The sequence below is a fragment of the Pteropus vampyrus genome, unplaced genomic scaffold, assembly GCF_000151845.1.
Source record: "Pteropus vampyrus isolate Shadow unplaced genomic scaffold, Pvam_2.0 Scaffold130, whole genome shotgun sequence".
Classification (NCBI taxonomy): domain Eukaryota; kingdom Metazoa; phylum Chordata; class Mammalia; order Chiroptera; family Pteropodidae; genus Pteropus; species Pteropus vampyrus.
The window spans coordinates 3,507,664-3,521,487 of NW_011888911.1; the positions used below are offsets into that span (position 1 = coordinate 3,507,664).

General features: G+C 42.1%; 1 protein-coding gene across 2 annotated transcripts in view; it reads left to right on the forward strand.

Moving 5' to 3' along the window:
- SIAE (sialic acid acetylesterase) overlaps positions 1-13,814 on the forward strand; it is a 30,758-nt gene extending 16,944 nt beyond the window's left edge. Inside the window, exons 4-9 of one of the 2 annotated variants that reach the window (XR_002782068.1) lie at positions 2,322-2,460; positions 5,279-5,456; positions 6,843-6,952; positions 7,551-7,659; positions 12,341-12,498; positions 13,455-13,650. Coding sequence is in view for 1 of the 2 variants with exons in the window: in XM_023534724.1 (XP_023390492.1) it covers positions 2,322-2,460; positions 5,279-5,456; positions 6,843-6,952; positions 7,526-7,659; positions 12,341-12,498; positions 13,455-13,743 (1,008 nt within the window). In the remaining variant the exon portion in view is untranslated. Of the gene's footprint in view, positions 1-2,321; positions 2,461-5,278; positions 5,457-6,842; positions 6,953-7,525; positions 7,660-12,340; positions 12,499-13,454 lie in introns of both variants that reach the window. The other variant, XM_023534724.1, reaches the window with a different exon arrangement.
- Positions 13,815-13,824: the final 10 nt, after the last annotated feature.

Sequence of the window (13,824 nt, forward strand, 5' to 3'; positions counted from 1 at the left end):
GGTCCCTAGGGAGGCAGCGGTGCTTCCTCTCAGCCACAGCAGCCTTAATGACTTCCAATACCTCGGTATTCATTTACATCCTCATTTAAATACTTGGTAGAAAAATAATTACACTGAGGTGTTTGATGAGATGAAATTTGATCTCAGCAGATGGAGTAAGCCTTCCCCTTTCATCAGCAGGGAAACCAAGTGTCATTTAAATGAAAATCTTCCTGAAATCTCTTTATTCCTAAGTTTGCTGCCAATATCCCCAAGGAATGCTTCCATCGGAAAGGCTTGGCGATACCGGTAAAAGGCTACTAATTTCAGAATTGTCGGGTTCAGCGAGAATTTTCTCCACCCCCATTTTTTGTTAACACTTTCTGTGGCTTTCAAGTTTTGACTTGAAATAATACTCAAATGTGAGTTTGAAAATGGAAGTTTTTCAGCCAATGTTTTTGGATCCAGTTCTGTAAGCCGTAACAATATAAAAGAACGCCAACCACCCCGACTCTGTTGGCCTTGCAGTACTCTACAGTGTTCGCGGCGGGTCTAAAAGACAAGTAGCGTGTTCACCCATGCTGCCGCCCCAAGCTGGCATCTCATTGCGATGAGACACTTGAGTTCCCAGTCAGTACGGAAGCTAGTGTGGGTGGAGAGAATGGAAGCAGTTCCATCCACCGTTTCCATGGAAGCACCAGACGATCCTTAGCGCTTAGTGAAGAACTGAACTTCAGGGGAGGCAACTCTTTACAGGTACTTGGTGCTGAAAAATAATTTCCCTGCCAGAAAATACTGTGAGTGCATTAGCCTGTTCTTACTCTTTAATGTTTATTTTACATTAAACTTGCCAGGCAGGATCCTGAACAAACAGATCTGGATTTCCAGTGGAATTTTTTGAGACCGTATGTAATCTGTGCCCTGATAGTGGGAAGACAAGTAACCCTGACAGGCTAGAGCTGCTGCAGCCCAGGGAGCATTTCATACTGTGGCTCCCATTGTGACCAAAAGAGCCAGTTATTTGCATCTGGCTATCTTATTGGCCGCAGCAGGCTCGGTGGCAAGTCAAGAGGTGATTCAGGGGGCAGCCTGGTTTCAATGAAATGCTCCGTGGGGGCCTTCTGGCTGCTCCACCATTTCTCTTACACTGTGGGCTGGAGGGCCAGCTGTATTCTCTGTGGTGGGTGGGAGGGAAAGGGAGCCAGCTGCTCACTCTGCGGCGAGCCTCCAATGGAAGGTATCCAGCCTCCTGTGTATCTCGCCCAGCAGTCCTGCCTCAGCTGGAGCGCTTGTTCCCTGAGGCCAGTGATAACTGGTCTTCCTGATGCTCCTGTTAGCCCTTTGTTCTGAGAAAACCACAATAATCCAGGGAGATAGAGAGAAGACAAAACAAATAAAGTAAAAACTATATTTATGATATCTTCTTTTTAAAATAAAAAAGTAACTAAAAAAATCAGAATTAAAGGAAGTGGAACTTATTTGTAAACTCATAGAGGAACGATGCTCAATAGGACCAACAGAGAATCTGCTCAGTAGAGTATATACATTCTTGTTCATCAAAACCCCACGCCCTTCCTGTCATACTCTGGGAAATGGACAAGGGTTAATAAAGTGATTTGGGAAAAAGTGATATGTCTTTGAATAGATCCTTTTCTTTGTCTAGTTTCTTGAGGCTTTTCTCAGCAGCCACCCTAAATGCTGCCTTTCAAATTGCCATGTCTCCCAAGCTTTGCTTTGGTGATTTGCTGGGACCCAGGTGAGAACGTAAACATTTCGAGACTGATTTCAATATGTTTTAGTAGTTCCGAAGATCATGTTGCTTTTGAATACTCTTTTCCTACGTGGTATGGATTACACAGATCTAACCAACTCCCTCCCCGCTCCGCCCCCGCCCACGCCCACACACACACATACACACACACACGGCCTTTGGACTCCACTATTAAAAGAAGTCAGTGCCATGGCTTTATATTATCAGATATTTTTTCCTGAATAGAAGTATTTTTGTTCCAAGATACCGCAGTGGTCTGATTGAGAGTTGATCTTTAGCCGAAACCACCCCATAGCTCCTCTCATCTGATACATATTTGCAGCTTGAGATATCAGGTTCCATTGCATTCCTGCCTTCTCTGAGGACATGGTTCATCACGGTCTCTGTTGGTCAAGGTGGATCAAGTTGACTCACACCAGCCCATCACTAGTTTTGGTTATCCATTTGATCTTGGCATGTTGAAACCTCAGGAGTTCAAAGGGTTGGTAGTGTTTAAAAGGCAGTAGGATAGGTAACTAACTACCCACCAGCCAGTTTGGTATAAGAAATGATATCCCTCTTTCTTTTCTAGATATTTAATGCTACAAGTGAGCTGTCTAACACCACTGCCTATCAGTCTGTCCGCATCCTCTCCGTGTCTCTCATCCAGGCAGAACAGGAGCTGGAGGACCTTGCTGGGGTTGACTTGAAGTGGTCTAAGCCCACTTCAGGTAAGTGACTACTGGAGCATGTGCCATCTCTTATGTAGAGAATTAGTGCCCTAGGTGGAATCTGAAATCCTGAATTTGGTTCTTATCTATTAGAATTCAACTATCTTTTTTTCATATTTTATTGACTCTCCACCCCATTCCTGAAGGTAGCTATTCCATAAATTTATTCCCAGGACAACACCAGTGAGTCTTCCTCCTTGCTATGAGCAGATGACTCTTCTTTTGGCTTCACTGAATACATTGAAGCCATTCAGCGTGAGCTCTGCCAGCATTTCTCTTCAAGGCCTCGATTCTCTGTTCTCTTGTTCTTTCTTCCGTTGTTCCCGTGTCTGAACACAACTGACTGGTGTCCTCTCACGGCTACCTCTGATGCAGGCTCTTACTTCCTCCAGGGCCTTTGTTTGTCCCTCAGGCTCTGTTCTTTCAACCCACCGCCCATTCAACAGGAAATCTTTATTTCCTGCCTCTGCAGTGCAGCTCTGTGCTAGGCTCCAAGACAGACACGGTCTCTACTCTCAGAGTTTAGCTTTTTTTTTTTTTTATTATAACGAAACAATGCAAAACTAAACATAACACCCTTCTCACAAGGCCTTAACTTTCCTCCTTGGTTGCTTAAACCTTTCTAGACCATCTTTCGTTTTCATTCTTTTCACTGCCTTTCTGTGTCTTCACTCTTTAATCCTTTATAATCTGTCTTCTGCTTCCATTTCAACAACTCGTTCACCTCAGGGTGACTGCTGTTGTTCTAATTTCACACTCTAGATGCCTCTGCAGCGTTCGACACTCCAACCAGCCCTTTTAGGAACTGCGCATTCTTCTTCGCTTGCGTGGTACTTCTTTTCCCTAGTCTCCTCTTCTGTCTGCCCCCTGCCCATGTCTTTGCTTTCTTCAGTCCCTTCCACCAAATGTGGTCCCTTGTGCTCTTTCTAGTCCCTTTTCTTTTTGATCTGTACGTGCTTTACCTTGGTAACCCCAGTTGCTCCTACATTTTCAAGTATGAATTCATTTAACAAATGTTTCAGTGCCTTCTATGTGCTAGGCACTGGTCTCAGTGCTAGGGGTATAGCAATGAATAAATCCAGCAAGAACACCTGATCTCATGGAGCTTGCAAGGGAATATGGAAAACGAATAATAAAATTATTAAGTTATATACGAAGTATCTGATACTCTTCAGTATCACCATATCTGAACTCTCCCTATAAGAACTTAGGAACTAAATTTATTTTGGAAAATTTTTTGGATGAATCTTTTGGTCTATGAACTCTCACTACATATTATCTAAAACTCGGGAATCAATTAGATTTGGATAATGTGTTTATTTTTACCTTGCTATCAGCTCGCTTTCACTCTCTGAACTCAGAAACCAAATGAATTTGGGGGTATAAGGAATAGGTTAGATTGGTGATGAATGCTAATGAGACAAAATGAATAAAATATATGAGGCAAGGAGAGGGGGCACTAGGGACCCTTATGACAGGGATGGATAGTGGTTTCCAGCTTGGAGTGGCCACGCAAGTCCCAATGAGAAAGGCAACGTTTTAGTAAGAACCTGTAAGAGGTGAGGTAGTGCAGGTATGTGGGGAAGAACACAGTAGGCCAAGTCTCTCTCACAGTTCACAGGCAGTCTCTGCTGCCCCTACAGCCACCTACAGCCACTCAACACCAGCCAGTGAGCATCTACTGGCTCTCTGTTAGGTTCCAGGCACTGAATAGGATGAAGTCCTTGCTTTGAAGTAGCTAATAGTGCAGTGGGTTAAGGGAAACATTATGTGTGGAGTATTATGGAAGCACTGGGGAGGAAGTCAGTCTACGTTAGGCTTTTTATGATCTGCCTTTCATCTAATATTCTTTTGCAGTTTCAACCCCTTAACACATGTTTTTACCTCTTGAGGCACTTAACCGTATTTTACCATATATATTTCATTAAATATAAGACCTATGAGGAGAGGTTCCATATTTCTCCATATCTCTTTACTGTATCCCTACCATCTAGAAGTGCCTGGCTCCTAATAGGTGTTTAATCAATTTTAATTGATTTGAAATGGATTTGAAATCCCACTATTACACTGTCAGCTTTTTGAGCGCCAGAACTGTCTTGAATCTGGATCACGTGCCAAGCCAATGACTTATACATAGTAGTTCTTTAATAAATATTAAGCTGAATGATCCTATCAATTGTGTGTGTGCATGTTCCCCTCTTCATCAGCTTTCTTCTAATGTGGAAATTTCCTGTTCTGGTCTGGTGGTCTGTGTCAGTTACTGGGCTGAATGGACAGATGAGCTAGACTATACTGAAAATTTAAACATTGGTTCTGGTTTTTGTTCCTTTCGCTTTTGGCCAAACGTCCTATCACTTATTTGTCCATGTTTTCATTAGCGCAGCTGTAAAAATGGGTATAAAACTATGCAGGAAAAAAACACATTTCTTCTCGACACGTTCCCTCCTTGCTTATTCCCTTATGCAGAGCTAAGTGGGGACGAATGGGGACATAAGAGGAGAAGCGTAGGCGAGGTAGTATGGGGGCCCAGTGGCCTTTCTGCCCCTCCCCTGTTGAGGAGAACTTAACTATTCCTAGATTCTGAGGAACCTGTAAGTGATGGGGGAGCAGGGGAGGAGCCCCACTTGCCTGGCTAGGGAGCTTTGACTCTCTGCTAATGAGACAGTTGCTTCTCAATCTCATCCTACTTTTGGAGTCTTATAAAGGAACCAAAAGATGACCCACACCCATTCTTCTCACCTAAACCAATCTTGTACCTATAGTTCGTATCCATCTACTTTTTCCCTGACTCTTTTTCTTCAACCGTTTCTCTAAACAGAAAACTTAGGCCATGGAAAATTTGAGTACATGTCAGCGGTGTGCTGGCTCTTCGGGCGTTACCTCTATGACACTCTGCGGTATCCCATTGGGCTGATCTCCTCCTCGTGGGGTGGGACACCCATTGAAGCCTGGTCATCTGGAAGATCGCTGAAAGCCTGTGGGGTTCATAGGCAAGGGTAAGAAAGTATCCTCCAGTCCAAAAGAAAGCCTACCAGAACATTATATAAGGGAGAAGAGTCCGGGTCTCCTTTGGGGAGTCAAGTATGTGTTGAATGTCTAAAAATGTATTAACTTATTCCAGGCATAGGTAAGGTATTATTTTTACTGTCGTCACCACCACAGTCATCTGAGAATATGTCATGAAGCATTTGCGATTCTAATTCTTAATAATAATAGTAGCTAATACTTACTGAAAGCTTTATGCTGGAAAATGTTTTAAGCAGTTTATATTAACTCATTTAGTACTCACAGCAACCTCTTGGAATGTAGATGCTCTTAACATACATACTGTGGCTAAAGATACTACGTCTAAGAGAGTTTTAGTAACTTGCCCATGGACACACTAGTAAGTGGCAAAGTCTGACTTTAATGCCTGTGTTCTTAACCACTGTGCTGTATTGCCTTTAAGAATAAACAGTCTAACAGGAAGAACAAATATACATGTAATCAAAGAAATATATAGTATACTGATTATGAAAGCATACTTAAGAAAAGCTGGATCAGGAAGACTCATTGGTGGCGGAGGTGGGGTGTGGAAAAGGGCTAGTTAATAAAGTCCTGTTACTAATACTAACAGATTAACAATATATGAACTGCTTTCACAGACCTTGTCTCATTAGTTCTGGGAAGAGGGTGGACTTGAGCTCTTGGTATAGCTTGGGAGAGTGAAAACATTCAACTTTGGAACAGAAAGACGCCTGTGGTAGAATAGGAGGAATCTGAAACCAGGCTTCCCAGATCTCAGAGGACATGGAAGGGACAATTCCAAGGGTTTGGGGAAGTGGGCGTTCTCTTACACAGCTGCTGTGAGTATAAATTCATACAAGTATTCTACAGAGAAATTTAGGAACATGTTCAAAGCCTTAAAAAAGGTTCCTTCTGACCCAGCAATTTCATTTCTGAATTTATCTTAAGGAAACACTTACACCAGTACACAATGATTAAGCTATAAGAAAGAGAATCATGCTATTGCTTATTAATCAAAAAGCCTAAAACAATCTTGTGTCTATCCATCGAATACTAGTAAAATAAATTTATTGCCTGTGTGAGAGACTCATAATAAAACATTCCTTCTCTCTGGTTTTAATGACCTTATCTGGAAACTGGGATGGCCCACTCCGAACTCACAGAAAACGAATACGCTTATCCTGGGAAGAACCTGGAGGGGAAATTCAGAGAGTGTTCACATGTTTGCATGTGAAACAGAGTGGTTCAATTTAATTCTGTGTTGCTTTCATTGGAAGTTTGCCCCAAGTGAAAGCTGGATAGACGTCCAGCTTAGGGATCATAATGTGATCAATTACTAGCTCTCTTGTGACACTTGTGCTTCTGATTGATTTCAGGTTCATTCCGTCTGATTCCGTAACCGGTCCCAGTGAATACTCTGTTCTTTGGAATGCCATGATTCATCCACTAAGTAATATGACTCTGAAAGGTGTGATATGGTACCAGGGTGAGTTTTCAATTTGCTATTTCTCCATCGTATCAGTTAGCTTTGCTGTATAACAAACCGTCCTAGAATTTAGTGACATAAAACAAAAATAATTTTACTTAGTTCACTGTTCTGTGGGATAGCAAGATAGTTTTTCACTTTGGGCTGCTTCAGCTAATTTCTCCTGGGATCTCTTAGGTGTTTTTGGCTACCCGGCAGTTTGTCTGATGGCTGTATGACCTAGGATGTTCTCTCCCTCATGTATGTTGACTGGGAGCTATCCATCTGCTGGGGTATCGTGGTTCTCATGTGGCCTCCCATCCTTCAGCAGGCTAGCTCAGATTCACTTATTTACATAACAGTTTCAGGGCTCCACGTGTATCAAGAGAGAGCAAATCCCCGAACTGAAGCACTTTTCAAGCCTCTGCTTACATCACATTTGCTGATGCCCTATTGGCTTGAGCAAGTCACAAGGCCAATCCAGAGAGACTACAGGAAGGCCCACTCGTAAGGGCCTGGATAGAGGCTGGGAAGTAATGTGTGGCCATTTTTGCATCTACCCCAAACTCCTCTCACAACCTGGACTGTTTTCAGGGGAGTCCAATGTAAATTTTAACAGGGACCTGTACAATTGCACATTCCCTGCGCTCATTGAAGACTGGCGCCAAACCTTCCACCGTGGCTCCCAGGGGCAGACAGAGCGGCTCTTCCCGTTTGGATTTGTTCAGGTAAGTGTTGAGGCGAAGAGGGTGTATGGGCCTCGGCATGGAAATGTGCCGTTGAGATCTCTTTCCTGAAATGCACATTCCTGTTTTTTTGTCCTCATGGCCAGCTGGTCAAGAACTGAATGTAAGACTTAATTCATCTCAGTTCACTGATGGGATAATTAATATTTCTTCTTATTAAAAAGCATTACATGTTCATTAAAGAAATATTTAAAAGATATGCAAAAAAAGAAGCTAAAAACATGTAATTCCACAATCCAGAAATAGCAGACTTTTCGGCTCAGGTATTTTTTGAAATAGAATCTGTACCATAGTATTATATCATATTTTGCTTTTCTCATAATGACGTATTGTGAACATTTTTTCATACCAATAAATGTTAATCTTAGGCACAATTTATGATGATTGCAGAGTATTCTGAGGTATGGTTGTATTATGATTTATCTCACTAGTCTTCAATAGATGGTTGTTTTAAACATTTTGCTTTTATAAGCAGTAGCACGTTTATATTTCTTGTAGCTAAATCATTATGTACATGCTTAATTATTTCCATAAGATAAATTCCCAGAAATGAAATTGCTAAGTTAAATTAAATACTTTTTAAGGCTTTGAACATATTATCCAGTTTCTCTGTAGAAATGTATGAATTTGTGTAAACGTGTACTCTTAGCAATGATATGTGAGACTGTCCACTTCCCCACACCGTCCCTAACTTGGTGTTATCCTTGCCACTCCTTAGAATGAGCCTTGTTCTGTGTCACTCCCAGCCCATTGTGCATGCTCTTTGCCTGGAACAATCTTTCAATCCCATACTTTCCTAGGTACTTTAAGCATCCTTTAGGTCTAAGTCTGGATGTGTTAGGAAGCCTTCTGTGACTATCCAAAGCCTGGGTTAGGAATACATGACCATATTTTTATATCCCCAGTACCTAATTAGTTGGCATGTATTATATATATGGCCTAACACATGAGTAAAAAAATATACGAAGAAAAACCATACTTTTAATTAGTGGTAACGTCGGAAAGATTCCATTCGCAGCCTTGCCTAAAAAGAATAAACATATTTAATGAAGTTTATAATTACCTTGCTTCACCTGTTCATGACCCCTGCAAGACCTAGTCTTTTTAGTAAGATGGTAGTTCTGACTTTTATGGAACATAGGAAATTAAACAAGTAAGATTTTATAAAAACAAGGCCCAACTCATAACGTAGTGGAATGGGCTTAATATTTGACTTGGGCGTGATACTTCCAGACAGCTACCTCTGAATGTCCGTGGATTCCTTCTTCCCACCACCCACCCATCTCCTCTACCTTGTCCTACTTTACCGTACTATTTTTGGGTAGAGATTTTTATAGACACTCTTTGCACTTATAATTACTTTACAATCATTTTCTTTCTTATATTTATTTTGACTTTGAAACAAGATTATTCTGCTCGTTATTATCAAAATAGCAACTCCTGTCACCAGCTCTGTGTAACTGTTGGTGGAAACGACGTTTTGATTTTGAGGTACTTTTTTTGTCTCTTGGCCTGTGTACATGGTGTTTTGAATGTGACTTCAGCAATTCAAACCAGAAGTATGTGCCGAATGCTTATTATATGTATATGCCATGAACTGTGTGAGGTGCTAGCAGCACGGCATGAATCAGAGACCTGGTCCTTGCACTTAGGCCATACAGTTTAGTAGAAGCCGCTTAGCCTCAGGGCTTTAACTCTACAGCATCAAAAATATGTTTGTTACTTGTGGAAACTGGGACTATTGACATCTACCTTCAAAGGAGATATCAAACATGACTATGTAATGGTTCAGAGCATGGATCTGGAACTCGTCTGCCTGGATTCACTTCCCAGCTCTGACACTTCTTTAGTTATGTGATTTTGAACAGGATATCGAACCTCTTTGTTATTTTAAGTATTAAATGAGTGAATCCATGTAAAGCCTAGCACATGCCAGATAATGTTTGTTATCATTAGTGAGAGAAGTCAGAAAATCCGGAGGGACAGTCGGTCTGTAAGGAAAGATGAATTGGCTTTAGAGAAGTGTTGGGTTTGAAATGATGGTTGCGGTAATGGAGCACAGAGATGAAGGATTCCAGCTCAGTGAAGAGACCAGGGCCTGACACATGTGTTTGAGTTATTTGTAGAGAGGTAACTTAAAACATGAGGGGAAAAGAGAGCAGGAGACTGGAGTCCCTAGGACTTTGCTTTCTTAGAAGGGATTTAGAGGACCAGTGGAACAGACTGCAAAATACAGTGTGTTATTTGTAAAATCCTCTGAAGGTGGTCACCTTCTTTGGCTATTATATGCCTTCATTAGTAGAAATATTTCTACTAATCACCGTGGGGGACTGAACAGCACCCCTACTATATCCCAGAAAGACACAGGAATGCATTTGGTTGTAGAGTATGCTGGTGCCCCCATGTGGCCAGTATGTAGTAATGCAACCAGTGAAATGGAATGGAGAAGTGCTGCAGGAATTCTCAGCAAACTGCCATTTTGAGAAAACTTCCTTGGCTTGAGTGGTCGTTGTTAGCGTTTCTCCTGGTTGCGCTTCAGGCTTGTACTTATCCTAGATCTTTCTGGTAGCTTTGTTGCTACGATTCTTAGCGGGGCACTGACTGGTGAACACGGTTCCACTTTCAGTCTTTTGGGTGTCATGAAGGAGCAAATGGAGTGATTCACAGAACTTTCTATCCCATTTTCTAGTTTTCATGAGAGTCTCATCATTTCATAGATTAAAGGCAATTTGCACAAGAGATTTTAATAAGAGAATTGGAAATAGCCCCTACATTCCATATTATACTATTATGTTAGTTCCATATCCTTTCTGCTACTACTGCAGCCTCTTCAGTGTTTTTCTGATGATTTTCTAGTCTTTCTGGAACAACTCAAGAAGCAGGAAAAGTCCTGCATTCAAAGCTTCACTTGGCCACATGCGTAGGGATGATCTCAGGTGTTTCCTGGGCTGTGTGAATAATGACTAGGAAGAAGAGTCTGTTCCTAATGCAGCTCCTCTGATAGGGACAGAACTTTTGGAATGGAGTCTGGAGACAATGTGGTTGCTCGCCCAGACCATTTCCCAGTTTGTGGTTAGACCTATACTGTTAGAGCATGGTTTGTAAAGAGATTATAGGTCATCGCCTCTCATTGGCTGAAACTAGGGCTAAGAATAAGGTGCCATCTAAATCGGAGAACAGGGTGATATAAACATCAGAGAAGTAAAGAAGGAAGAAATAGTAGGACCACATGCATCATAGTAATATTAAAGAATTTTTCTGGAAGCCTCTGTCCTTTGCAGGAATAGGAGTCTATCAACTTTTAGCCTAGATGAAAGCCAATCGTTTTTACTCACTATGTATACAGATTCTGCCTGCTCCTACAATAGTCCAAGCCACTGTCACCTGTTCCTTGAATTATTGCCTCCTTACTGGTCTTCCTGTTTCTATCTTTTCTCCCCCTTTAGGATAGTCTCAATATACCAGTTAAAGTGATCCTTTGAAGTGTCCGTCATATCAGAGGGCTTCATTGGTTCCTTCTTATGAGGTCAACCAGCCATACATGGTCTGCCTCTGCTTCTGTTACCATCTGACTCATCTCTTGATTATCTGTGCCTTGCTTACACCACTTCATTGCTTTAATTAAGCACACTAAGTATAATCCCGCCCTGGGGCCCATCATTTCCTTTTCCTTCTGCCTGGAAAGTTCTTTCCCTAAATGTTAGTTTTCTATTACTGCATTACACATTACTGCATATTTAGCAGCTTAAGACAAGACTTGCACACCGTAACTTCTGTTTCATCTGTTGGCCAAAGCAAACCACATGGCTGAGGTCAAATCAAGTGGTGGTGGAAATATGCTTTTTCTCTTAATGGGAGAAACCAGAAAGCCATATGGCAAGAGGGTGTGGATATAGGAAGGTATAAAGAATTGGGGTCTTTGATGCAATTTACCCAAACTCAAGGGCAGATTCCTCTTTGCTTTTCTGCAGTGCATAGCCCTGTGTTGTAAACAAATGTCATTACCTATTGCTTTGCAACAAACTACCTCAAAACCTAGTGGCTTAAAACATCAGCCCCGTTGTTTTTGCACATAGTACCATGGGTTGGCCAAGCGGGCTCAGCTGGGATGGCTTTCCCTCTGCTAAATGTGGTATCAGTGGGCTTGCGCATGTGGCTGCATTTTGAACTGAAGGACCTAGGATTCACATGACTGGCCCCTCTGCTGGGATTGCTGGGACATTAATGCCTCTCTCCCTCATGAGCTTACAGTTTCCAAGGCACCTCTCTGTGATTCATTCCTCTAGTAGGGTAGCTGCTTTTTTTTTTTTTTTTTTTAACCTGGCCATCTCAGGGTTCCAGGAAAATGAAATCTTAAGGCAAGGACTCTGAAGCTGCCCAGCATCACTTCTGAGCATTCCACTGGTCAGAGAACATCACAGATTTAGCCCAGATTCAATGGGAGGAGACATAGACTACACCTCGTGATGAGAGGGGTTGTAGAATTACACTGTGGCATGTGGGATGAGAGGGATTCTGCCATAGAGTGAGAAGCTCAGTAAACACTTGTTGAATGAACATTTGAACAAATGAGTGCAGCAGAACCAGGGTCTGCTTGTGAAAAAGACTGGTATAGGATTCTGATGCAATAAAATTCTGATGTAACAATCTCTCTGCTTTCTAGTTGTCTTCAGTTTTGGCTGGTGCAGTGTCAGATGATCAACTTCCCCAGATCCGTTGGCATCAAACAGCAGACTTTGGCTATGTCCCCAACCTAAGGATGCCCAACACTTTCATGGCTGTCGCTATGGATCTCGGTGACAGGAACTCACCTTTTGGCAGGTATTGGTGCTTCTTGAGCTTTGTTTGAATAACAGTAATATATGTTCCTTGTCTCTGGCCTTCCCTATGATGTTCACTTGTGCAGGGGTAGACAGTAGGTGGTATAAGGATTGGACCTCGGAAGCATTATCTACAATCATTTATATTGCGATGTGCTGCGGTAATAATAATAATAATAAAAAAACCCACCATCTCAGTGCCTTGATGCAATGAAAATTTATTTTTTGTTCACACTACGTGTCCAGAGGTCAACAGAGGCACCAAGTTGATCTGTGCTTCCATGGGCCCCTTAAAGTCCCACACTGGCAATTAAATGCTCCCCCTGGAAGCAACACAAATCACTTCTGCCCACATTGCATTGTCCAAAGCAGGCACATAGCCGTGCCCAGCTTCAATGAGAACAGGAAAAGGGGTGGACTGAGAAAAGGAGCAATGGAGTATTTGTGAGTGGCCCCCATGACTACCACCTGCTAGCTGTAGGATATGAGGGGCTTTCAAATGTGAAATGCAGCCCAGCACTCAGTGTCTGGGTTATAGTAGGAGCTTGAACTAGTATTTCTTTCTTTTTGAATGAATGAATATTTATTGAATGAATAAATAAAACCTGGAGGGGACCAAGTAATGAAGAGCTGATTCAGATGAAATAGGATATGTTGGTTAGAACAGTCTTAGGAGTTAGCTCTGCTAGGTTAGTTCCAATGCCCACTCTCCCTATGTCCCCTCTTTATTTCTTCCTTCCAAATCACCTATTATTTCAAGGTTTCCAACCTATAGAAGGCCCAGAGCCCCATTCACTATTTCTCTTTAGCTGACTAGCCACTGATCACTGGCTATTAGATTACATCAACTTTATTCTCACCTTCTTAAAGGATGCTTTATATTTTATTTCCTTTTTTAGAAATGCGATTATTATTGCACTTAAACCCAGAATTCTCTACTTGTTGTTTATCCTCTAGTATTCACCCTCGAGATAAACAAACTGTAGCCTATAGGCTGCACTTGGGGGCCCGTGCTGTGGCTTATGGTGAGAAGCAGCTGATTTTTCAAGGACCACTGCCTGAGAAGATAGAGCTCTTGGCCGACAAGGGGCTGCTCAACCTCATGTATTCCCAGCAAATCCAGGTGCAGAGGCAAGACGACAAGATATTTGAGGTGAGAGGAAGAGCAGAAACAATAGGGGTTCCTCCTGTGTTGGGAGTCAGCGTGTCCTCCACAGCAAAGCCCATCTCTTTAATTGTAACATGATGGTGAGGCAGGTCTTGGTTGGTGGGGGCTGAGTTTGTCTCAGAGGGGCAAATAAGCAGCTGTCAATTCATTCACTTAGAG